Genomic DNA, 25307 nt, shown 5'->3' with positions numbered 1-25307 from the left:
TCTGATTAATCACAAGTAAACACAGTAAAGAACGTAAGTTGGATATATTCTAAGCTGTAACTCCTCTGTATGTCCTGTTGGTGACCTCAGTGAGAAACCTGTATTTTAGCCGGTAACGAGAACTCTGGAGCACTCGTAGATCCACGAGTGTTTTCACGACGCTCTTAAGCTACGATGGTTTCGGGAAACAGTCGGCAAATCTTAAGACCTTTCGTAAGATGGACTTTACGATGCTCTTAGGCTTACGATGCTTTCAGGGAACTGGGCCCAGGTTCAGTGGCCGGTTGCACAAAGCACCTTAAGTTAAGTTTTTCCCTTAAAATCTGATTTAAGGGTCCCTTAAAATAAAAACGGTTGCACAAACACCCTTAAGTTTTCTCCTTAAGATTTCCTTAACATTTTCCCTTAAGTATTTAAGGGTTTGTCCTTATCTTGTAAGAAATCCCTTAAACCGTTGCACAAACAACCTTAGTAGTCTAACTAAGGGGAAAAACCTAAGGGACATCTGATAAATGAAGTATATTAACTACTTTTGACAAATTAAAAATAAAACCTCTCTGATATGCTTACTCTGTCAAATAGGCCTAGCTTCTATCAGAAACATGCCGTATTGTTATTGTGTAGTTTACGTAGGCTAACGTTAACAATTCATGTGGAAGTCTTGTTAGCCTATGAGCTTCGGTTCAGTTCGCTAGGCAAAACGTTGCACTGCACGGGTGCACTGATGACAGTTAGGATCATCTCTAACTTGCCAACTAGTATTGTTCAGTTCATGTATATAACATGCTTTACTTGCTACCTGGATAATTCTGCGAATAGTATTAAGGTAAGATGAATGATAAGATCATTAAGCTTTACTGTGTTCGGTGGGTTAACGGCATCGTGGCAAAGGCAGCCACTGTAGTAGGCTACAGCTGTTGAACAATCTCTGTGGAAACTATAGAATTTTCGTGCCGGAAAATCCCTTTCAATGCAGTAAATTGCAGTAAATAAACGTTTCTCCTTAACTAAGGAAACATTTTAAGGTATTCTGTGCAACATCCTTAAGTAAATCCCTTACCTAAGGAGAAATTAAGCCTTAAGGGTCATACTTAAGGGAAAAACTTAAGGTGCTTTGTGCAACCGGCCACAGGCATAGTTGCTCCACAACGGAAAAATTCCAGACAGAACTTCCCGACCTCAAATGTTGTGGGCGGGGCTAAGTTTGGCTGGTTTCCAGGCTAGCAGAATGGTGAAAATGAAAACAAAACACAGGTATCTGATATGGGTCACTTTCAGAAGTACATGGAAACCAGCAATATAAGCAAAAAAAAAGAAAATGTGACTGGGTATCAAGCTCTTCAGTTTAATGAAGCCTACATTACATATGAGCAAAATCACAGAATTCCAGAAATCACAGACCTCATCTTTAAAATAGTCTTTAAATATACCTTACCTTTTGTTTATCTGTAGATGATTTAGATAATGAGGGGGCATTCTTCAACTGATGAGACATGAACTCCATAAATAAATTCAATATCCGCTGGTCCTTTGGCTACAAAAGAACATTTGAAAAATTGATGCTGTTGAATTATTAAACGATTCACATACAACCCCATTTCCAAAAGGTTAGGACACTGTAAAATGAAAATAAAAACAGAATGTTCTAACTGTTACAGAGACCAAGCCCTGCTCTTTACTCTTAACACCTGCCCAACAATATCCCAATGCTGCAGTGTGCATAGAGCAAGCTTAACTGATTTCTGTGGATTCTGTTTTCACTGTTAGGGCAGGGTTCTTGATGACTTGATCCGTGGACTGAGAGCGAGTAAATACCAGGCTGGTCTTAGCACACACTTAGCACAAACTGGTCATTAGTAACTCCAATATTCCACTTTCCATATAATGCTATACTCAGACAAAATTTCACCAGAAGTCAATTCTTAACAAAACTGTTATCAATTCTCTCAAATTTCTCCACCTCTAAAACAGAAATTTCACAGACAAAGGCCACCTGATGTGTTGCAAGAGCTCAAACTGTAAGCACCACAACTTAAGCTTGTCAGGCAAGAAGGTTCTATCGATGGACTGGACTACCCTTACAAAATTTAAGGGCTCTATTATGATGGTCAAAAGTGTGGCGCAAAGTGTTCTCATCACGATGCAAAGCGTATTCCTATTGTACACTCAAGTTTTTTTGCTATGCCTGTCTCTTTTATTGAGCAATGCGCTCAGGGGTGTGGCAATTAACAACCTAAGGTGGGGTCTGGCGCATTATCTAAAAAAATCGCTATCTTACACCATCTAAAAAGCATTACACCACTGACCAAGAAAAACCTGGTCTATGGCGAAAGGCGCATATGAAGCACAGCTGAAGACGGGCGCAGGAGATATTTTGAAAGTGAGGGGAACCCAATTGTGAACACAAACCCATAGTGAGATCAGATTTCCAGTTATCGGATCGCCCACTCTGGCCCACTTTTGGTCATCAAATTTTAAACTTGCCAGTAGGGCCTACAGTGGGCAGTGCTTCGACTTGGCCGGCTTCACTCGTGGTCCGCGCGCGGGATCACGCGACTTTAATTTGTATTTTTCCAGTGACGCTGCAACGACGCTGCAACAACCGACAGAGGTCTCAAGTGAGCAGGGTGTCTCGTAAAAAGAAATGGAGCTGGAAAACCCTACACAGACTTCACTACAGACTTTAGCAGACTGGTTTAGAAATAATTTAATAGCCAGAAATATGCCTGCCCTGCCCTAATAAAGAAATATTTGGTTAACGGCGAGTGAATCCCGTTTGCAGCCGTAGAAGAAAAGCAGGACAAATTAAACATTCTGGTTTTCTCCAAGTGCAACGATGATAGACAGACATCATTTGGACAAAATATAGAGCATATTAACCTCCGTTGCTCAGCCAAATGCCTTCCTGTCCTGTTATCACAGAGTTACAGGCGATAAACGATTTTTGATGGTCACAAGTTCATTAGCGTTTATTTTTTTGATTATTAAAGAGTGTTTTTCATTTAAAGGCTTGACTTTATGCTTATTCAGAAGAGCATTTAGTGCTCTCCCCAATCCCAGACGTTCACATTGCATGTTTGTTTGTAATGGATGCAACCGCGAGATACGCTTGTCATAGGCGCCGATACCGTGGGTGCTCCGTCTCTCGGGCACCCACTGAAAACATCGAGCACCCACGTGTGCCAGCTTACAGTCCCGGCTAAATTTACATTAATTTAAAATCAAACATCGCAGTTTATGTTAAATTCAGCATCTCTCATAATGTGATTGGATATGTTGCTGTCAATTCCCTACTCCATATACTAACCACCAATAAGAGCGTCTCTCGTATGACACTTTCCTGACACTTCCCACCTGAAGAATTAACGCACCGCTTTGTCGGGTCTTCAGCACCCAATGTTTAAAATGTATATAGCCCTGACAAAGACATTCGAAAATTAAGAATGTTTATTGACTGAAAAATACATTACTTTTTGCAAACTCCCTTCATTCAACCCTTGAAGACATTGCGGTCTGGTGCGCTATGTAGATCATTTCTCGTACCATTTAATTTCTCAGAATGTAGGTCTACTAGGCCTACTGTCCACTTGTCTCTGAACTTCCCTTTTGTCTTGTCCTGTCTGGAAACCTTTGCCTCGCTGACTGCCTTCTGTGCTTTGACCGTGGACTGTGCTTTGACCTCGAATTGGATTACCCTGAACAAACTGTTGTTTGATGAACTTTGAGTTTGCCTTTTGTTCTCTGTTGAAATTGATCCAGTGTTTGTGGTTCTACTTGATAACAGCTGAGTTTGCTTTGTCTATTGACCACTTTCTAAGTTACTGAAATTATTAAAAACCTGAACTGCATCTGCGACTGTGCTCTTCACTCCAGCCTGACATCATGAATGAGCCCGATCTAAGTAGCACAGCGGATGTAGAGGATTTTCGAGCTTTTGTTCAGAGACTTGGGGTAACTGTACACAACCAGCAAGATGGTCTCCAGAAGATGGAGGAAGCACTTAACCAGATTGGTCATCGAGTGAGGACTTTGCCTGATCCTAAGGGCTCTCCTTCCCCTACCTCCTCCACCGTCAACCTGTCTCCTCCTCCATCTTTCTCTGGTGAGCCAGCTACCTGCAAAGGCTTTTTGTTCTTTGATCTTTGAATTGCAACCAGCAAACTTCCCCACTGAACGATCTAAAGTTGCGTACATCATCACACGGCTAATTGGAAAGGCCTTGGATTGGGCTACTGCCTTATGGACCCATCGACACCCAGACTGCTCATCCATAAAGATTTATGGATGCCATTCATCGAGTCTTCGATGACAGCCTCACTCAACGACTGGCCGCGTCTCGTCTGTTCACACTCTCCCAAGGCTTACGGTCAGTCACAGAATACGCCATCGAGTTCCGAAACCTGGCAGCTGAGACTGGATGGGAGAATGAAGCGCTGGTGACTGGTTTTTACCAGGGGTTAAGGGAGTCCCTGAAGGATGAAATTGAGGGTGAATTGAGACTGGGGTGAAGATTTGGATGACATTGTCACTCTGGCCACAGCTTTGGATAGACGCATGCGAGAAAGGCGCAGAGAACGAAGAGAGTTCCGCACTCTTCTGCCAAACCGGGCCCAAATGTCTCCACTACCGTTACCAACACCACCTCGGCCCAGCTCCCCAGTCGACCATAACGGTGAAGAGCCAATGCAGCTGGGCCATTCCCGTTTAAGCCAAGAGGAGCGACGTCGCCGGATTCAACAGGGCCTTTGCATGTATTGTGGAGCTCAGGGTCACGTGCGCGCTACCTGTCCAAACCTCCAGGGAAAAGATTGCGCCCACCAGGACTCGGGGGGCCTCCTGGTGAGCGGAGTCGTCGCCTCTGCTCCCACGTCTCGCTGCACCCTGCCTGTGTGTCTGTCCTGGGCCTCCAGCAAGGGATCTCAAGTAAGTCTACAAGCCTTGGTGGATTCAGGTGCAGCAGTTAATTTGATAGACCAAACTCTAGCACGCCAATTACAGATTCCCATCACTCGTTGTGAGACTCCAAAAACAGTACAGGCCTTAGATGGACGCCCCCTAGGGTCTGGACAACTAGAGTTCTATACTGAGCCCCTGCAAATGCTTACACTGAACACACACTTGGAGAGCTGTGTTTTCTTTTTAATAGACACTCCTCAAGATCCTCTTGTCCTAGGATACCCCTGGCTCATAACTCATCAACCCTCATTTGATTGGGCTACCAGCACTCTCACTCAGTGGGGACCTGCCTGTACAGCTCATCGGCCACCGGAACTGCCCTCACTCTCTAGCGTTGCTGTTGCAGCTATCCCTACTCCACTGGCTGATGCTTCTGGGGTGCCTGTCATGTATCGTGACTTCAGTGCGGTGTTTAGTAAGGAAAATGCAGCCTCGCTCCCTCCACATCGCAGCTATGATATGGCAATTGATCTCCTGCCTGGCACAGTGCCCCCACGAGGTAGGCTTTACTCCTTGTCCATTCCTGAAACACAAGCCATGGATGCGTACATACAGGAGTCTCTCCAAAATGGACTTATCCGACCATCCACTTCTCCTGCAGCAGCTGTTTTTTTTTTCGTGGGCAAAAAAGATGGTGGGCTTCGTCCATGTATTGATTACCGAGGGCTGAATAAAATAACGGTGAAGAATAAGTACCCCTTGCCACTGTTGAACACAGCCTTTGAGCGTCTCAGTGGAGCGACAGTCTTCACAAAGTTGGACCTCCGGAATGCCTACCATCTCGTCAGAATTCGAGAAGGCGACGAGTGGAAGACGGCGTTCATTACCCCTCGAGGCCATTATGAGTACTTGGTAATGCCTTTTGGTCTTTCTAATTGTCCTGCCGTATTCCAAGCCTTGGTTAATGATGTGTTGAGAGATTTTTTGGATCACTTTGTGTTTGTTTATTTAGACGACATTTTAATATTTTCCCCTGATCTAGATACTCACATTCAACACGTCCGGCAAGTGCTCCAGAGACTACTCCAAAACAGACTCTTCGTCAAGCTGGAAAAAAGTGAGTTCCACACTTCTAGCACCGCCTTTCTTGGCTTTGTTGTCTCCCCCCAGGGTTTGATAATGGATCAGTCTAAAGTGACAGCAGTCCTGGAGTGGCCTCCTCCCACAACGGTGAAGCAGCTGCAAAGATTTCTGGCGTTTTCAAACTTTTATCGTCGCTTTATCCGTAATTATAGCACGGGGGCAGCTCCTCTTACTGGCCTTCTTCGGGGTAAACCCACTTCCCTACGATGGACCCCCGCTGCACATCAAGCTTTTTCAGAGCTAAAACGAAGGTTCACCACTGCTCCAGTACTAATGCACCCAGACACGGAACTGCCTTTCATAGTCGAGGTGGATGCCTCTGAGGTGGGTGTAGGAGCGGTCCTCTCCCAGAGGTCCTCCCATGACCAAAAGGTCCATCCTTGTGCCTTTTTTTCCCGGCGGCTCACCCCAGCTGAAAGTCGCTATGATGTAGGGAATCGTGAATTGTTGGCGGTCAAACTGGCCCTAGAAGAGTGGCGCCACTGGCTGGAAGGGGCCCAACACCCGTTTATGGTTTGGACAGATCACAAAAACCTGGAGTACATCCGTGAGGCCCGCAGACTCAATCCTCGTCAAGCCCGGTGGGCCCTCTTCTTCACATGCTTCAACTTCACACTCTCTTTCCGACCTGGGTCCAAGAACATCAAGCCCGATGCCCTTTCTCGCCAGTTTGCCCCAGATAGCCTTCTAGAGAAACCAGAACCGATTGTCCCTGACAACTGTGTCATTGCCCCAGTTCGTTGGGTACTAATGGAACAAGTGCAAGATGGCCACCGTCTAGAACAGCCACCACCTGACACACCGTCCTCCAAGACTTTCGTTCCGACCGCACAACGGCCACTGGTGTTGGAGTGGGGTCATGCTTCCCGCCTGGTTGGGCATCCCGGACGCCACCGAACCATGGAACTGATTAGTCGTACTTTCTGGTGGCCATCTATGAGAGATGATGTTGCGAGCTATGTCTCTGCCTGTTCAGTCTGTGCCGCCCACAAAGTTGACAACCAGCGGCCCCAAGGTCTCTTGCTCCCCTTGCCTATACCCCGTTGCCCCTGGTCACATGTCTCTCTTGACTTTGTTACTGGATTGCCCCTCTCCAATGGTTTTACAGTAGTGCTTGTTGTTGTTGATCGTTTTTCGAAATCATCTCGTTTTGTGACCCTACAGAAACTGCCAACTGCGCGACAGACAGCGGACATTCTAGTGAGAGAGGTGGTTCGCTACCAGGGCACACCTAAGGAAATCCTGTCTGACCGGGGACCACAGTTCATCTCAGGGTTCTGGAGGGCCTTTTGGCAACTTATGGGGGTAACTGTTCGCCTCACCTCAGGGTATCACCCCCAAAGTAATGGCCAGACTGAACGTATAAACCAAGAAATGGAGAAATATCTCCGGTCATATTGTTCTTCTAATCCTACCACGTGGGCCAGTTACCTGATGTGGGCAGAGTTAGCCCACAATCAGTTAGAATCTTCATCCTTAGGATTGTCTCCTTTCGAAGTTCTTACAGGATACCCTCCAGTGTTGTTTCCTGCATCGCCAACAGAGGGTCCGGTGCCTTCAGCGAATGCCTCAGTCCAGCGTCTTCGACGACTCTGGAAAAGGGCCCGTCGGAACCTCGTCAGGGCCACAAACCAATACAAGCGCCAGGCGGATAGAAGAAGAAGGGTGGCAGTGTTCTACAACCCTGGTGACAGAGTTTGGGTGTCGACTAAAGGATTGCCAATGCCTGCAGAATCCAGAAAGCTCTCGCCCAGGTATGTGGGACCATTCAGAGTGGCACGCAGAATCAACCCGATGTCTTACATGTTGTCCATTCCTCGATCGATGAGGGGCAGTCCTGTTTTTCATGTCTCTCTGCTTCGCACTCTGACCTACAGTTAAAAGGCTCCTGGATGTTCGGCGGCGGGGTCGAGGGCTATGGACCGGAGGAGCGGTCCTGGGTCTCGCGGAGGGACATTTTTCACAAATCCTTAATTCAGGAGTTCTTTGACACGCACCCAAACCTTCCTGGACCGTCGGGTGCCGGCCCTCGAGGGGGGGGGGGTTCTGTCACGACTCAACACACAGCGTGCCCTCCAGAACAGCAGAGGGCACTAAGGAGTCGGCGCAAGGCCGGCTCAGCCAAGCCAGGGAGGAAGTGAGCAGCCATGCTTAAAAGGAACCCTGAATTGTTTGTCAGTGCTCATTCATGTTCGCATGCAACGGAAGCTACTCTTGGGGAACCTTATTCAAGACAAACTATTTGCGCTTGACCCTGTTTGCCTTTGGACTTTGGACTTTGGATTTCGGATCACGGATCACGTTTTGGACTGTTTGCTTGGATTCTCTTTGTTTCACGGTATTGAACCCCACTTGTCTCTGAACTTCCCTTTTGTCTTGCCCTGTCTGGAAACCTTTGCCTCGCTGACTGCCTTCTGTGCTTTGACCGTGGACTGTGCTTTGACCTTGAATTAGATTACCCTGAACAAACTGTTGTTTGATGAACTTTGAGTTTGCCTTTTGTTCTCTGTTGAAATTGATCCAGTGTTTGTGGTTCTACTTGATAACAGCTGAGTTTGCTTTGTCTATTGACCACTTTCTAAGTTACTGAAATTATTAAAAACCTGAACTGCATCTGCGACTGTGCTCTTCACTCCAGCCTGACACCTACAATAACGTCATCACCAAATACATCTTTTATTTTTAGTTGATCAACCACAAAGAGTATCATAGGCCTACTGTGCACAGTGTACTGACGACTGTAGCAGCCCAAGGTAACCAGTTGTTGTAGATGAGAGGCAACCCCTTGTTTCAGATAGCCTGGACAACATGTTACCTGGGTGTTGCCTATTAGAACATATTAGTTGGCTCAAATAGTAGGGAATCAGGATGGAGAGAGTCACGCGTGTGTTGCTTTTGCGGGATCGAATCCAGTTTAATGCTAGTTTTCAAAACATATATTTTTTTACGTGTCTTTTGTCCGAGTGGCTGTAATGTAGCCGAGCGCTCATGGCGTATGAAAAGCGACTTCAAACCGCCTAAAACAACTTGTTTGTGAACGTCTGACAACTGCTGCAGCGCATGCACGCGCAAGGAAACCAGTAGGTGGAGAAACCAGAAGGCACACAACACCGGAACGATTTTAAGGCTATTTCGCATAGGCTACTCAATGGTGCTATTTCACACGCATTATAGCGACCCCCACTCACCAGGGTTAGGTGGAAGGTGTTAACAGACGATTGGCGTAGCCAACAGTGGACTAGGGCTGTCAAAATTGCTCAAAAATGACGTTCAAATATATCCCCTCTAAAATAAACACATGTATTCGAATATATTGGAATATCTAGGCTATATTATTTGCGCATTATGTCAGTGACGCGTATCATGTCATCTGTTTTTAACTTTTTGGATGGTTATTGCTTGAGGGGGGATCCCATTCAGCCATAAGGCATTTCCTAATTCACCCGACACTGATATTCAAAATGTTGAAACTATTTCGGCATAGCCTATAAGCAGTTTAATTAAATGTAATGTTAGTTGTAAACAAATGGGCTACTTGGTGAGGCTTGGCCTCACAGATGCGCTCGTGCCTTAAATGGCAATACAAATCTTCACGATAGGCCTATTAACTGACCGCCCAATTCACGTTGGCTGGGGGGCAAGGGGGGCCATCAGACATTTGTTCCCAAGGGTCTATGAATTGTTAATCCGGCCCTGCCCCCAACGAACGCAACTTTCCACCTCTGAGACAGTTTAAAAGAAGTCTAGACTCACTAAGACCTACTTACTGTAGGCTGCGCAAACCATAGGCCTTTTTTTTGGGCAAGCCTGCATTCGAGGCAGGCCTTCTGTTGAAGAATTTTATATAAATCCTGCGCTAACAGTAATCCTCCTACCCCCCGCTATACCACAGATGTGGATAGTTTGGCATGCTCACGCTTTATGTCTCCTTCTTGCAAACTAGGCCTATAGCCCAACCATTTACGTCTTCAAAAAATAACAACTTGCCAGATATGCCTTCATATCTTTGGGCTTCATTCAGCATTTTGTTCTTCCAATGGAAATGACTCTTCTACATTTGCTGCCTGCTGCATCCTTTCTGTTTGTATTGTTTAGAAAATGTTTGACGTCTTGAGTTAATGCATTAAACATTGTTTGCTGGTAACCAGCCACAAATAGCCTACAGATTCTTGCGTGCATACATTCTCTATTCTCTCCAAAATGTGCCCGTTCTATAGGCTGGCCAAGTGTGTAATTCTGCGGCATAAAGCAGATGTATTTGTTTATTGTACAGAAAAATAAAAATAACCTGTCAAGCAGTCAATTGACTACATTGCAGTCAATAAGTAGGGCAAATTACGAAACCAAAACGTGGGTCATAGTTGTCTAAGCCTCTGCTGTGAGGCCAAACCCATGAACAAAGACGCATTGATATACAGTGGGTCCCAGTTAAAAATTGACACTTCATTCACGATCATGGTGAATGGTGAAATGTAAGTACAACTGCAGCCGCTTGGGGGCAGCATAGTCCACTGTGGAGTTCCACGGTCGAACCAGACGGCGCATTCGACAGCAAGGGCTGTGATTGGCCGAGTTTTCAGTGCGTTTCTCTGTGTTTTTAGCAGCCCCTGCAACATGCTAGTCCACTGTAGCCTAAGCCTTGTACATAATGTTAAACATAGTTTTGGATTCAGTGGCAAGATTTCTTGATTGTACAGTGTCTGTCTCTCAGTAATGTTTTAAAATGAGAGCTTCGTCAGCTGGCAGTAGGCTACTTTGTCGGTAGTCATGAGAAGTTCGCTTGCTAACAGAACATAAATATGCTGCCCAGAAACCTTGTGAATAGTTCCGATTTTTTTTACTACACTAACGAGGTTGAAATATAGACTTTGCCTACAGCATCTCCTTAACAGTAATGTTAACAAAATGACAGCATTCATATGACAAAGAAAAACGAATTCGGACACTCAAGACTGTGCCACAGCAACCAGTGTAGGCTACAGTCCTACCCAATAGGCCTACTCGAAGCAGATAGCGTTGTCTGACGGTCGAGTGGGTTAATGCACGTATTTCCAGAACAGGTCTGCAACTTTCAGGTAGTTCTGAGTTCGATTCTAGGCAGGAGCAGAGCCATATAAAGGCCTAGGCCTATTGTTATTGTTATTTTTTGCAAGGTGTTGCTCCTGGCAATACTTGTTTATAAGACGTTTGGTGATTAATTGATAGCTGTTTTTGGGACACGTTAAACGTTCTTTATAATGAGCGCATCCGGGGAGTAAAACGACTGTTACGCGCTGTTACAACTGTAGGCTACAATGATTGCAATACAAAAATATCCGCGTGTTAGTTTAGTTAGTTTTGTGATGTTTTGCACTTTTGCCTCATGTGTTTTCAGGTTTGAGGGCTTTTTTGGCAAGATTGACCTTGGTTAGACTCTGCATATGTTATTTCTCCGTATGGAAAATAAAGTCAATTTTCGACACACGTCTGTTATTAGTTCAATAACAAGTGTTGCTTGTTAAAACATGTGACTAGACTTACTGTTTACCATGTTGTTAGTCGCTTTGGTTAAAAAGCGTCAGCCAAATGTAATGTAATGTAATGTAATGTAATGACTAGTGAAACTCAAATGATTTTAGAAATATTTAGCCAAAGCCAAAAAGTGTTAGAGAGAAGGAGAGACGCCGGTGCAGCTCAGATGTCTTCTTAATTTTCTTTATTCTTTAGTAAAAGGTGCAGAACATTATTAAACTTTGACTAACGTTTCGATGTTCGTTAGTCAAAAACATCGACACATCGAAATGTTAGTCAAAGTTTAATAATGTTCTGCACCTTTTACTGAAGAATAAAGAAAATTAAGAAGACATCTGAGCTGCACCGGCGTCTCTCCTCTCTAAAATATCTGTCCTGGCCTGGTTGCAACGGATTGTGGCCAAACGACAGAAGCGCGGAGAACCCTCCTTTGTCTACCAAAAAGTGTTACTTTGTGCCCCGCAATCCCCCACTGCTTGTGAAAGAAGGGGATGGGGGAGGGGGGATTAACGTGAAAAAGCTTAATGTCACAAAATGGCAACGAGTCGTTTTAGGCTACAGGCCTTCATAATGGTAGGCTACAGGAAGTGGGGGGAGGGTATGGGATGACCAGAGCCGTCATCTATCGTCTTTCCAGGCACACAGCTCGTTATATATCCTATCGACTGCCTTAACAGATAGGCTTTGCTCTTGGGTTTGGCCTTACAGCGAACTCAATGCTCTTGTTGCTTGCAGTTTGTTAAATAAAGCGATGCAGATTACATTATTTATTTCTGATTAATTGCGTCTTTTGATGTATTTTGCAACATTTGCTTGTTAGGCTGGGCTACTGTCAATGTCCTGTACAGGTCAATGTTCAACAATTGCTGGTGTAGGCCTAGGCTATTAATCAATTAGGGACTGTTCGTTATTTATTTAATTAAGGGGCTACCGGAGGAGTTTTGGGAGTGTTAGTCAAAAAAGACGTGACCCTCCCTCGCCAGCAAGAATTTTTTCTATGACCCTCCAAAGTGATTGAGAAAAAACGCATGACCCTCCCCAGTCCCAACAATTTATTGATGCCTTAGGCTACTGGGTCAATTTGGGAGCTTGCATGCAACGACTCCTTCCTTGAAATGCCTTGAAAAGGCTGTCGTTTGCACAATTTCACAAATAATCACCGGGACCGAAACAAACCTGTCAACTTTTCCCGGGTTTATCGCGTATTTTAACTTTTTCCTCGCTGTCTTAGGAGGAGCTGCAGGGCCGTCGCAAGGGGATGCGAGGCCCTGTGCGAACTTGACAGATGCAAGGCCCTTTTCACTTACGTGCATGAAATCATGCGATAGCTTACTTTACACATAGCCAAGGCTACCGTCGGTGTCGGCAGCTAAGTGTCTGGATGCAGCCCCGGCTACTTTGTTTCTTTTTTGACGTTCTATAATTAGGCGCGAATATGCACTGATTTTAGCTCATTTTCATTCATTCCTTGAATGAACCCCAACACGCCGCTAAAAAGCAAAAGCGTCTATGCAGGTACCGGGTTGAGTGGGTGGAGGTACCCGTGGATTGACAAAGCCTTAAGCGACGAGATGAAAGCATTCTGCAAAGTGTGTAGAAGAGAGTTTGGTGTTTCTCACGGAGGGGAGGCGTCATGTGTGCAAAAAAATATGTTCGGCCTAATGTCCGATGTCGTTTTAACATAGCCTAATCTACTTAATCTAACAATTATTTTGTATTCTTACTTAATGACCCATAGTTTTGGCAAGGCTTGTTATTAGCGTTAGGGTATTATCCTTATTCTGAAAGGTCTGATTTGCACTGTTACGTTTTTTTTTTTTTTTACAATGACTGTGAGGCAGACTTGATGTTTGAATAAAAATGTGTTTTGGTACAGGTTTGAAAATTCATTATCTTTTATAATAGTCTATGTAGGCCTACAACCCCCCCACCCCGCGAAAAAAAAAAAGCGTCCCGAATTTCAGCCAATCTCATCTGGTCACCCTAGATGCATTGGACTATGTAAGTTCCAAATATGAATGTAATTCTGCGGCATAAAGCAGATGTATTTGTTTATTGTACAGAAAAATAAAAATGACATGTCAAGCAGTCAATTGACTACATTGCAGTCAAGAAGTATAGGGCAAATTAATTTACGAAACCACACCGTGGGTCATAGTTGTCTAAGCCTCTATAGCGTAGCCTAACACTAGAGACAGGAATGTAGCTCAGTAAGTAGCAGGTCACTGTATAATGCAGGAGACCGGGGTTCCATTCCTGCTTGCTGGTGCAATTTTGAAGGTGCATTTCTCACAGCTTAATCAAGCTAGCTAGATAGATAGATATATAGAGATAGAAGGTTGGGCTTGTGGAACTATAGGCTACATGGTCCTCGCTTTAGATTGGGAGACTGCAAAATTTACTCGAAAAAATAGGTAAGAAAGGTCTTATAAGCGTATTAGTTATCCACCTCTTTGTCTTATACACCATTAACAACCATTAACAAGCTGCTTGTTAACACATACAAGCTTCATATTAACTGTTAACAAATATGCTTGTAAGTAACTTAAAAGGCTGCTTATTAACACTTACAAACTGCATGTTAACAGTTAGTTAATGTTATTAAAGAATAACAACAGTTAACTAACTGTTAGTAATGAATTGTTAACTGCTTATTATGCACTGTTAATACCTAATAATCACATGTTATTCTAAATGTTTACATTTACTCCTACACTATTTCACCTATGACTTTGCACTGCTAACACCCCATACTAAACATTAGTGACCTTCCCAAAATAAATGGTAACACTAAAGCAAGAGGCTACACTGAGATTCTGGAGGAAAAGATCAGGCAGTGTGCAAAGAGACCTGCCCCAATAGGCATCATTGGACCATTACATTACATTGCATTACATTACATTTGGCTGACGTATTTTTAACCAAAGCGACTAACAACATGGTAACAGTTAAGTTTTAAAGCAATTCTCTCAACAATTTTAGGACAATTTAAAAACGGTAGAGTACAGTAAGAATAAGTGCATCAGTGAGTGCTGTTTTTAAACAGTTGAGTGTCAGTTCAAGACGGCTGGTAAGTGCTAGCATCAGCAAGACTTGTTGTAAGTGGTGCTATGAGAGGAGAGTTCTCTAAAGAGAGTTCTCTAAAGAGCTGGGTCTTCAGGAGTTTTTTGAAAATGGAGAGGGATGTCCCTGCCCTTGTAGGAACTGGCAGTGTGTTCCACCAACGAGGAACAGATGAGAAAAGTTTGGATTGGCCTAGCGTACCGGTGGTAGAGCTAGACGTCGTTCGTCTGAGGAGCGCAGCGGTCTGGAGGTAGCGTATGTCTGTATGAGGGCATTCAAGTAGGTGGGAGCGGGGAGCAGCGGGGTAACATGAGCCCTTTTGGGTTGGTTGTAGACCAGGCGCGCCGCCGCCGCGTTCTGGATCATCTGAAGTGGTTTCACTGCGCAGGCTGGGAGACCTGTCAGGAGGGCGTTGCAGTAGTCAAGTCGTGAGATCACTATTGCCTGAACCAGAAGTTGAGTAGCATCTTGAGTCAAGTAAGTCCTGATTTTCCGTATGTTGTAGAGTTCGAAACGGCATGACCGGGCGACTGAGACAACATGATCTGAGAAGGTTAGTTGGTTGTCGAGAACAACTCCTAGATTTATTGCAGTCCTGGTAGGTGAAACAGACAGGGAGTAAAATTTGATGATGTCGTGGTGTATGGTAGGTTTAGCTGGGAGGACCAGCAGTTCACTCTTTGAGAGGTTTAGCTGGAGGTGGTGTGCCTTCATCCATGTAGCTATGTCTGAGAGGCAATCTGAGATCCGTGCTGAAACCAAGGGGTCATTAGGTGGAAAGGACAGATAGAGCTGTGTGTCGTCTGCATAGCAGTGGTATGAGAAGCCATGCGAACGGATAATCTGTCCCAAGGAGGTGGTGCAGATAGCAAAGAGAAGGGGGCCCAGCACTGAGCCCTGGGGGACTCCTGTGGTGAGATAGTGAGGTGCAGATAGCTGACCAAGCCATGATACGTTGAACGAGCGTCCTGTGAGGTAGGATTCAAACCAGGAGAGAGCAGAACCGGAGATTCCCATGTTAGAGAGTATAGAGAGAAGGATGCGGTGATTAACCGTGTCAAAGGCAGCCGATAAGTCAAGCAGAATGAGTACTGATGACCGAGCGGGCGCCCTGGCTTCTTTTAAGGCTTCTGTTACAGACAGCAGAGCCGTTTCGGTAGAGTGGCCGCTTTTGAACCCAGACTGATTTGGATCCAGAAGGTTGTTTTGTGAAAGGAAGTCAGAGACTGTTTGGAGACTGCTCGTTCAATGCCTTTGGATAGGTTGGAAATGTGCCAGAGGTTAGCGAGGTTAACGCGTGTTAGCTGGTGCGATGGTCGGGCTGATGGACTTAAGTAGGCTCGTAGGTATAGGGTCCAGCGAGCATGTGGTAGGACGGCTACATATCAGGAGTCTAGATTACATTAAACCATACAATGATCCAAAACAGCCAAACAAGTCAAGAAATAGTTAACAGAGAACAATGTCATATTTTAGAGTGGCCCAGCCAGAGTCCAGACCTCAATCCATCAAAAAAGTGAGTACAAGGCCAGAGTGATGGCAAATAATCGTTCCTGCCTCAAAACCCGGATTGCAGCTAAAAAGGTGCGGTCTACAATCATTGTGGAGACATGGAGCGGCTTGGTACGTATTATAAGAACCATTTTGAGAGCTTGGATTGCAAATAAAGATGATTCCAGTGATTATTTTAAAGGGGTATGAATAATTGTGGACACGCCATTTTTCATTAAAAAAAGATAAAAACGCTTATTTTTTTTTGATTCCATGTTTCTACCACATTGTCTTACCATTTTCAGTCAGAACAAACATATTGGTCAAGAGAAAATCAACATTTAATATGATGAGTATGAATAATTTTGTTCTATACTGTATATATATATATATATATATATATATATATATATATATATATATATATATATATATATATATATTAGTTATAGAGAATGTCTATTTATACTCGACATATACTCTATTTATTTCTATAGACATGTCATCTGGAAAACCTGTATTTATCCAACTATACACTGTACATTATTCATCTCTATTGTCTACACAACCATACTCTACCTGCACTTGGTATTTAATGCTTCTTTGCACTTCTGGTTAGATGTCAACTGCATTTCATTGGCTCTGTACTAGAAATGCGCGGATGGGCTATTTATCCGAAGCTGCATCACAAAATTCATCATCCGTCCGCCATCCAACCGCACCAATATTTTTTGACCAATTTTAAAAAACTGCACCCGCCCGCCATCCGCTGGTTGTTTTAAGATCTATAGGCGATGCAAGGCGCAGCTGCAAGGAAGCTCTTGCCTGTTCCAGAAAGGAGACTGATCCAATGCAAAATATTTAAAAGCTAAAGCCCCTAGCATGGCCTATTGGCTATGTTGTAGCCTATCCCCAGAATATCAGCAGTGAACTCCATCTCCAATCGGTGCACAGGGTCAAAAATAAATAAACAGCTTAAATAAAACGCACATCGGCAAACCTGACCTACCGGACTAGGCTACTGTAGGCTACAATTTTGTCATTGTAGCCTAATAAAAAACACAATTTGGCACATAATTTCAATATGCTGCTATTGAGCCTACTCATTAATGCCTATTGCACTTTATTTTTTTGCAAAAAGAAAGAAAGCCCGAATACAATAACAAGTCATTCACATTATAGACCCTTTCAACAATAAAAACAAAAATAATGCTTGAACGTTCTATTTGGGCCCCAATCTACTTCCTCTACATTAAGATAACATATGGAATGTTAAAAAGGAAGTCTTGTGGGGCCAACTATGATGCTGATAATGGAACTCTCTTGAAAGGGTCCATAGGCTAATTAAGAACACATCAACTCAACTCTATTTCGCCATGTATACAGAGATACTAGGAATTTGATTTGGTCTTCTCTATGCAGGCAACACAAAGTACAACAGAAAGACAAAAATAAAGACAAAAAAAAAACACAATACAAGGACAGACAGGACCATTAGTGGCGCCGCACGATAAACATAAACACAGACAAACTTTCCCTCCTGCACGAGATCTCCACGGCCGCCTCACAAGCGCCGCCCCTAACACTTAACTTCAGGCCACAACAACACTTTAACTATGCACTGTCATGTCAGGGTGACGATTAGGACGAGTCTGTTCTGAAGACTCCCGTTAATTTTGACTGCATGGGAAGAGAGCGTGTCTTTTTTAGGCAATTCTTTGTACCAGCAGGCCAAAAAGTCATACAAGAAACTAACTATGGAGCCTCAACATTCATTCCAAACTAACAAGAAACTAACTATGGAGACTCTATTCATTCCAAAGTCCACTACACCAGTGCAACGTGTGTTCACATTTTTTATTGCCCATAACATTAACCCCCAAACTTGCCTGCTTGCCTTGCACATCTAATTAATGGGCAAAGTTTCCCGACTATTTTTCTCACCTTATTTTTTTTGCTGTGGATGTTATTGAGCTTGTAGAAGTTTAGCTCTTGCGTTCTGAACATATCGCTGCCATTGCCTGATGTCATTTCTGAGTCATATCACTCCATAATCTGTCTCTCTTAAATGCCTATTCCCCGAGTGGTAGGCTACAATGACTGGCTGTTTTAAAATATAACTAATATCGAAACAAAACAACCCAGGCAAACTCATCTATGGGATGTTTAGGCCTCCTCCAATACCAGTGTTGGGGTCGTCACTCAAAAAAAGTTATGAGTTACAAGTTAGTTACTTCGGTAACACTTTACTTGACGGGTGAGTTCATAGCACATTCATAGCAGCTGTCATAAACTGCACATAAAGTATTCATGACTGTTACATGAGACATGACTCAACATTCATACCAAACCTTTCATGAATGTGGAAGAAAGAACAATGACAACTTGTCAAAAAATAAAAGTCCAACATCGTATTTGTGTATCTTTGTAAATATTTCATGAATACATATTTCATGAAGTATTTGTAATCACTGAGTTTAACACTGGGAGGTAAACTAGCCTACATTCAGCTGACCCGTATTTGTGTAACCTGGAACGGTTGGACACTCCCAGTAGCAAAAGATGAGAAATCATCTGCAAAGGTTACATCATAAAGCAAATATATTTTTATGAAACAACAATTATTTGCTTGACCATGTTCTGTCTTTTTGGCACTGGAGTAGCCCATTGACTCAGATGTGACATGATCAGGTAAGAGGTTTGGACCAAAAAGAGCAATGCTGCTTTGCGACTTTGGACTTTTATTTTGACAAGCTCTCGTTGTTCTGTCTTCCACATTCATGAAAGGTTTGGTATGAATGTTGAGTCATGTCTCATGAAATAGTCATGAATGCTTTATGTGCAGTTTATGACAGCTGCTATGAATGTGTTATGAACTCACCCGTCAAGTAAAGTGTTACCGTTACTTCTTTAAATTGTAAGCTAATGAAATGACACTCGTTAGTCATTTTGGAAAGTAACTTGTTACTCATTACTTTACTTGTGAGTTGGTCTCTAACCAGGGTGCAATATTCAAAGAGTTAAGGCCTGTACACACGGAGTCCGATTTTGTCGGACGAAATATTCACACGAAATTATGCAGCCTAAACACATGCATTTGTATTAGTCTGTACACACCGAGGACGAAATTCGTTGCGCTTAAAAACATTTTTCGCAACGGTCTCATTTCATGCGAAATTTCGCATGTGAAAAAGAGCTGTTGACCAATCAAATAATGATTTTGCAGGGTTCCATTGATGTCACAATAGAACGGCGAGCAGAAAAAAAGCTGATAGATTGGGTTATCCTACTGCTCACGATGACTAATCTCCTTAATAGGCCTATATGCCAAAATTACAAAGAGTTTACGTTACAGTAGACTCTCTCAGGTGTTCAAGAGTACTCCTGACGAACTTCTTACGTAGTGCGAACTCCTTACAGACAGCTTTCCCCACTTCTTACCACCGTCCCATTTTACACTCAACCAAAAAGAATGAAATCTCACTACAGCAGTAAACAGAGGGCTTCTCACTGCACATATTTGCAATGAAAAAATAAAACATGCGTTCATGGAAATGGAAGTTTTAAGAATAGGTCATGATAGACTATGCTGCTGACAACAGCATTATGTCCAGGGTTACCACTATCGTAATTTTGCCTCACATTTCCTGGTGCGTTAACTTTGCTTTATGCTTCATAACTGAAGTAGCCCAATGTGGAACTCTGAAAAACTTTCTGCGGATCTTATAAAGGTAAGCTAAAAACTGGTAGGCTATCATTATTAGCTTTTGCTGTGTGTTGGATCATCGTCATACAAGCTGATCAATTTTTATCACTTGTTGCAGCAGTGCGATTTTATCCCATGCTCATTTCTACAGGCTGTCTCTGTGCCTCTGCTCCTTAGCAGATACATTTTGACGTAGCCTGCGTGTAAAATGGTTTCGTGAGATGTAGGCCTACATGATATAGGCTATGGCCGTTTTATAGCGTGTTGGCGTATAGCATTTTGGCATGTAACATTTTAAATGAGGCCTTGCCTACCCTACAACTTGTTAGGCTACACCAGTCCGCCCAAATGGCATACCTCGAGTCCAATATGCGGGCACCCCTGGCTGCAGCTTGCAGATCGGGGCTGGGCTCAATGTGGGGCAGAGCGCAACGTTGAGCTCAGCCCAAAATCAGCTCGTCATTCCCTGCTGACCTCTCTGTGTCCGTCTATTTACCCGGACTCGGAGTTCAAATTTTTCTCAAGGAAGAATGCTTAACTCTATAAAAGCGTATCCTCCTTAAACTACTGCCAACATCATGTCCCTTCCCGCCTAGCGTTAGAATCTGGTTGCGTACACTGTTGTGTAGTGGGGTGGGTGTATTTGCTAGTGGCCTACCAAGGCGCTGCAACGAGACACTACATGGGAGATGAATCATTGGTCAACTTGCACTGTATTCTACTTTCTTATTGCACAATGGAGAGGACAAAACACTGGTAGGCTACCATAGGCTACTCAATTTAAACTTTCTGTTTCCTTTAGTGTGTGTGTAACAATATTTTACAATGTATATATATTTTTTTTTTCATTTGATTGGTTCAACCGCCACCCGCCCGAATTTAATTCAAATATTATTTTTCGTCACGTCATCCGCCCGATCCGCGGATTATCCGCGGCTGTAACCGTCAACCGCGCCTTCTCTACTCTGTACGTGTACTCTGCTAAATGACAATAAAGTTGAATCTAATCTAATCTAATACTTTATTCCACTTTCTTTCAGGGTAGACGTATCACATTTGTATCTAGTTATTTTCATGATACATAACTAAAATGCTTTAGTAACCTTTGTAATAAAATGGTACAATGGGAGCCTAATCAATGTGAACACAATGAAGAAAAGACAGAATAGAAAAGGTAACTTTAATGAAGTGCAAGACTCACCTTTAGATCTATATTAGAATTCTGATGAAAAATCACATTCCGTGGATTTGAAGCTAGTCCTAAAGCAACAGCTTCAGAGAGGGGGTATTTAACATTGTGAAGCCGTCTCCTGGCTGCTCTTGCAATCTTTAGTCCAGCTGTGGAATGATCAATTTATCTATTTAAAAGCAAAACAGAAAACAGAATAGCTGCCTTGACAAGCGTCTGTCCGGAGCTCTAAGGTCTGTCGGCCTGGTCGGACATTCAAGAGCACCTGGAGCACCACCATTCAAGAGGTGGCATTTTCGAGAAAATGGTAATTGTCTTTTTCGAAACTGAGTTAATAAACTTCTCTGGCTCTACTTCGGCAAACACTCTTACCTGATGGCAGCTGGACTGAATGAGTGACAACACGCTGTGAAGTAAAAGTGTTAACTGCAACTGTGATTTGACATAAGTTATCAATCTTCTAAAATGGTGTGCATTGCCACTGCAACAGTGATATGTGTCAGCTGGGACAGTCCTTTTAACAAATAGTCTAATTGTATTCATATTTTTTTATTTAACTAGCTGTAGACTTATAGCGGTACATTCTATGTCAGTGTACATTTTGAGGTCCTGTTTAAGCCGTGCACAATTGGTTGGTTGGTGTAATCATGTGAAATCCTTAAAGGAGAAATTCAGCGAGTTTTCACAAAGATCTCCATTTCTCGAGGTCACTGAGTGCTGTTGGTATGAAATAATACAAAAATAATCTGTTTTACCTCGCTTAAGTTGCTACAACCAGAAGTTAACACAGCTAGGCAGCTACAGCGCTACACTGTGTGGGCATGTACATGGGGGCTCACAGACATGCCCGTTGCAATGTTGCAATTAAAGCATGGAGCCTGCATGAATAGGCCTCAGTAGCCACGTTTACATGGACAGTTTTTTTGTAATTCCGATTAAACTATTCCAATTCAAATTTGTGCCGTCTGTTTACATGGGGTACGTTTTATTCCGATCGGGTGCTCTCAAGCAGGGCTGTAGTCAAGACCGTCTTTGTCGAGTCCAAGACAAGTCCAAGACCAGGACTAGTCGAGACCAAGTCAAGACCGAGTCAAGAGAGGTTCGGGTCCAAGGCAAGACAGTCCAAAGTTGTTCGAGTCCAGGTCAAGACTGAGTCCAAAATAAGAGAGACAGAGTCATAGCGAGAAAACTAATTCTCAACACCAGTTACCTATGTAATTGTTTTCTGAACTACTTCTTTTTACACTGTTAGGTTATACTTTTTTTTACACTGTTAGGTTACTTTTTCATGTAAAAGTAATGAGTTCTGTAATGTCAAGGCACAGCCATTATAGGTGGATTTTGAATAAATTAAACATCTTTTTTGTCTGATCATTTCTGATCATTTGTAATTTAAAAAACTAGATTTATTTTAAGCCCGCCCTAGAATCGGTCAAGACCAAGTAGAACATTTTGCAAAGACCAGACTGAGATCAAGACAAGTCCGAGTCCAAGACCATAAAAAAAAAGACCGGACTCGAGTACTACAGCCCTGACTGTCAAGCGCTTAACCACATGAATTCCAATACAAATGTCAAGCTTTTGCCTGAAATTGCACTGTGCCTACTAGTGTTAATTTCGTCAGACGAGACGATGACGAGACTGCACTAATGCCCTGAAACACTGACTAAGACTATCTTAAGATGCATTATTGTTGACGAAAAAAGACAAGACTAAAATGTTTTGCATGAAATAATAACTAAGATAAAATCTCTCTTTATTTTCGCCTACAAAATGAGAAGACAAAATATCTAGCTGTTACGTTTTCAAAATATTCCGAATTAGTTCATGCGCAGCAGCTTTCCTGTAGCCTAGTCTACGTGCTGTTGCTGCAACCCTGTGGCTGCAATATGGAACAAGAACACCAGAGATTTCTGCCAGAGTTAGCAAGCTAACTACCTAAGCTTTATGCCACAATGCTACATACCCAGAAGTTGAAGCTTCTCTCATACATATACAAATTAACATACCCCAGAATGTCCATACGAAAATTTTCAGCAAGTAATGTCAACTATTTAACTAGTTACACTGATGCAAAGTTTGCTAGTAAGTAAGCTAATATGGAAGTTCACTAGCAAGTTAGCTTAGATGGAGAGTTTGGGGAATGTGTTGCGTTTGGGCGCATATCGCCATCTAGTGTGGCGATGTAAAACATTAATATTTGGGTCTACGAGTGTTTCTCAACTTTTTTAGACAAAGGACCACTTAACTAACCAATAAAAAAGAAACACACGGACCATCTAGCTAAAAAAAAAAAAGATTAGACCTACTTCAACAGTAGGCTATATTAGCCTACACAATAGGCCTACTCACTTAACCACCTTGCTTATTGTCTTTGCACTTTACTTATTGTGTCAGAGGATTCATATGATTTAAACTGGCATATCTTACATAGACAGTGTTGCAGAACTGTTTGGATTTACATACAAGTTGGTTCAATATTGCAAACAACTCATCTATATTATGTTTTACCACGTCTGCTCGCGGACCACTTGGGATAGCTTGTGGACCACTAGTGGTCCCCGGACCACACTTTGAGAAACACTGGTCTACGAAGATCATGACAGTGGTCTAGTCAAATCTTTTACTCTCTATGGTCAAATCCCAGCCGAGCTATAACTGTAGCTCGACTTACCAGTGCATGTAAACATACTGACTGAAAAAATCAGAATGAGTAATTATAACAGATGAGTAGCCCTGTGGGCACAAGGAGCCCTGTGGCTCCTTTAAAAACTTAAAGCGAGCAGCATTGGAGATTTCCGTTGGACAGCAACGTCGGGATGACTTAGTCTACGATTTATTTCAAAACTCTTTATCAGTCTATATATATATATGTACATGTATATATTTAAAAGTTATACCCTACAATGGAAACTAAAAAGTTATGGACCTAAGATCAGGCGCAGTGACTCAAGAATACCAAAAACAAGACAAAACGAAGAAGGAATGTCACAAATCTACAAACAAATCAGAACAAAGAATGACGAAAAGCAGTTTGGAGAAAAGTTTGAAAGCGATGCTGACGGACTTTAAAAGTGAGATATCTAAGCAAATTGGGGAATTACGTCAAGATTTTAAGAAATTCTCAACAGAGATGAAACAAATAAGGACGGATATAAAGCATTTTCGCTCTGAAATGGGAGAAGTCGCCGATAACATACAAGAAGCGGAGCAGAGAATACATCACCTGGAGGAGAGAGAGGTGACTACAAATGAAACGATAAAACATTTGAATCAAGAACAAAAGAGGCTAATTGAACAACTGGAACATCTTGAGATGAGAGCCTGCCAGAACAATGTAAGGATTTATCAAATTAAGGAAGGCGCAGAGGGGGAAGACATGGTGGAATTCATAAGATCACTGCTTGTGGAAAAGTTGGAGATATCACCCAACATACTTAACATTGCTGCAGCCTACCGCTCCTCTTCAAAGGTCATGGTACAGGAGAATGCAGTTCCCCGGTCGGTAGTGGTACTGTATGTTTCCAGCACTGGGCCACCTGACAAAAAGTTCTACAGGCAGCTTGATCTAAAAAAAACATTACTCACAGCGAAAACCGCATCTACTTCTCACAAGATTATACGAGCAAGACACAGAAGGAGAGAAGCAGGTATACCACCTTGAGAAAACTATTGAAGGAGAGGAATGTAAAAACGTACTTGCTGTACCCAACAAAATTGAAAGTATACAGAGATGAAGGGTCTACAACATGTGAAACACCAGAAGAAGCAGAGAGACAACTATGGCAACAGGGGGTTATATCACCTACAGATCGGAGGATTTACAACGTAAGGAGAATGGAAGATGTACAATCTACAGGCTTAACGTTACCTTTTTAGAGAGTGACGGCACAGAGAAATGGTAGCTCGCAAGAGACGGTGAGCATTGAATGAATAAGGGACATAACTAATGGATTGACTTCTCCTTTCACATTATAGACATATATTATAGACATACACACCTATACACTTGAGCTTATTGAAAACTCTGTTTTTCACTTAATTAGATTAATATCCTTCTCCCCTTTGGATCTCCTTTTCATCCGATGGACTATTGAATTGAATGGTCTACTCAGTTGGCCTAATAGGATATTGTAGCCTAATATTGAAAAGGAACGTGTTGAATTGTCTTGTTTCTTTTTTTTCCTTCTTCTTTTTTTTCCATCCCTCTCCCCTGGTTGAACTATTCACCCCTTGCATGTGACGTCATGTTTTGTTCGCGCAACAGCAAAATAGCCTAGTGGATGGCAAGAACATGAATCAAATCAA

At 42.9% G+C, this 25307-nt stretch overlaps 1 protein-coding gene and 1 long non-coding RNA gene across 8 annotated transcripts in view; one reads left to right on the top strand and one right to left on the bottom strand.

The window, feature by feature from the left end:
- The window catches only part of LOC121710087, a 324103-nt gene that overhangs the window by 215761 nt on the left and 83035 nt on the right, over positions 1 to 25307 (bottom strand). For 6 of the 7 annotated variants that reach the window (XR_006032094.1, XM_042093995.1, XM_042093993.1 and 3 more), the window contains exons 12-13: positions 21012 to 21148; positions 1436 to 1534 (exon numbers count right to left, since the gene is read on the bottom strand). Coding sequence is in view for 6 of the 7 variants with exons in the window: in XM_042093995.1 (XP_041949929.1) it covers positions 1436 to 1534; positions 21012 to 21148 (236 nt within the window). In the remaining variant the exon portion in view is untranslated. Of the gene's footprint in view, positions 1 to 1435; positions 1535 to 21011; positions 21169 to 25307 lie in introns of all 7 variants that reach the window. The other variant, XM_042093989.1, reaches the window with a different exon arrangement.
- On the top strand, positions 135 to 23662 carry LOC121710115. The gene is made up of 5 exons (XR_006032095.1): positions 135 to 271; positions 10620 to 10622; positions 11366 to 11373; positions 15694 to 15701; positions 23652 to 23662. It is a non-coding gene; the product is annotated as an uncharacterized LOC121710115 (long non-coding RNA).

The sequence above is a fragment of the Alosa sapidissima genome, chromosome 5, assembly GCF_018492685.1.
Source record: "Alosa sapidissima isolate fAloSap1 chromosome 5, fAloSap1.pri, whole genome shotgun sequence".
Lineage (NCBI taxonomy): Eukaryota > Metazoa > Chordata > Actinopteri > Clupeiformes > Clupeidae > Alosa > Alosa sapidissima.
The sequence above is the reverse complement of the archived record's forward strand: the minus strand, read 5'-3'. Positions and strand labels throughout refer to the sequence as shown.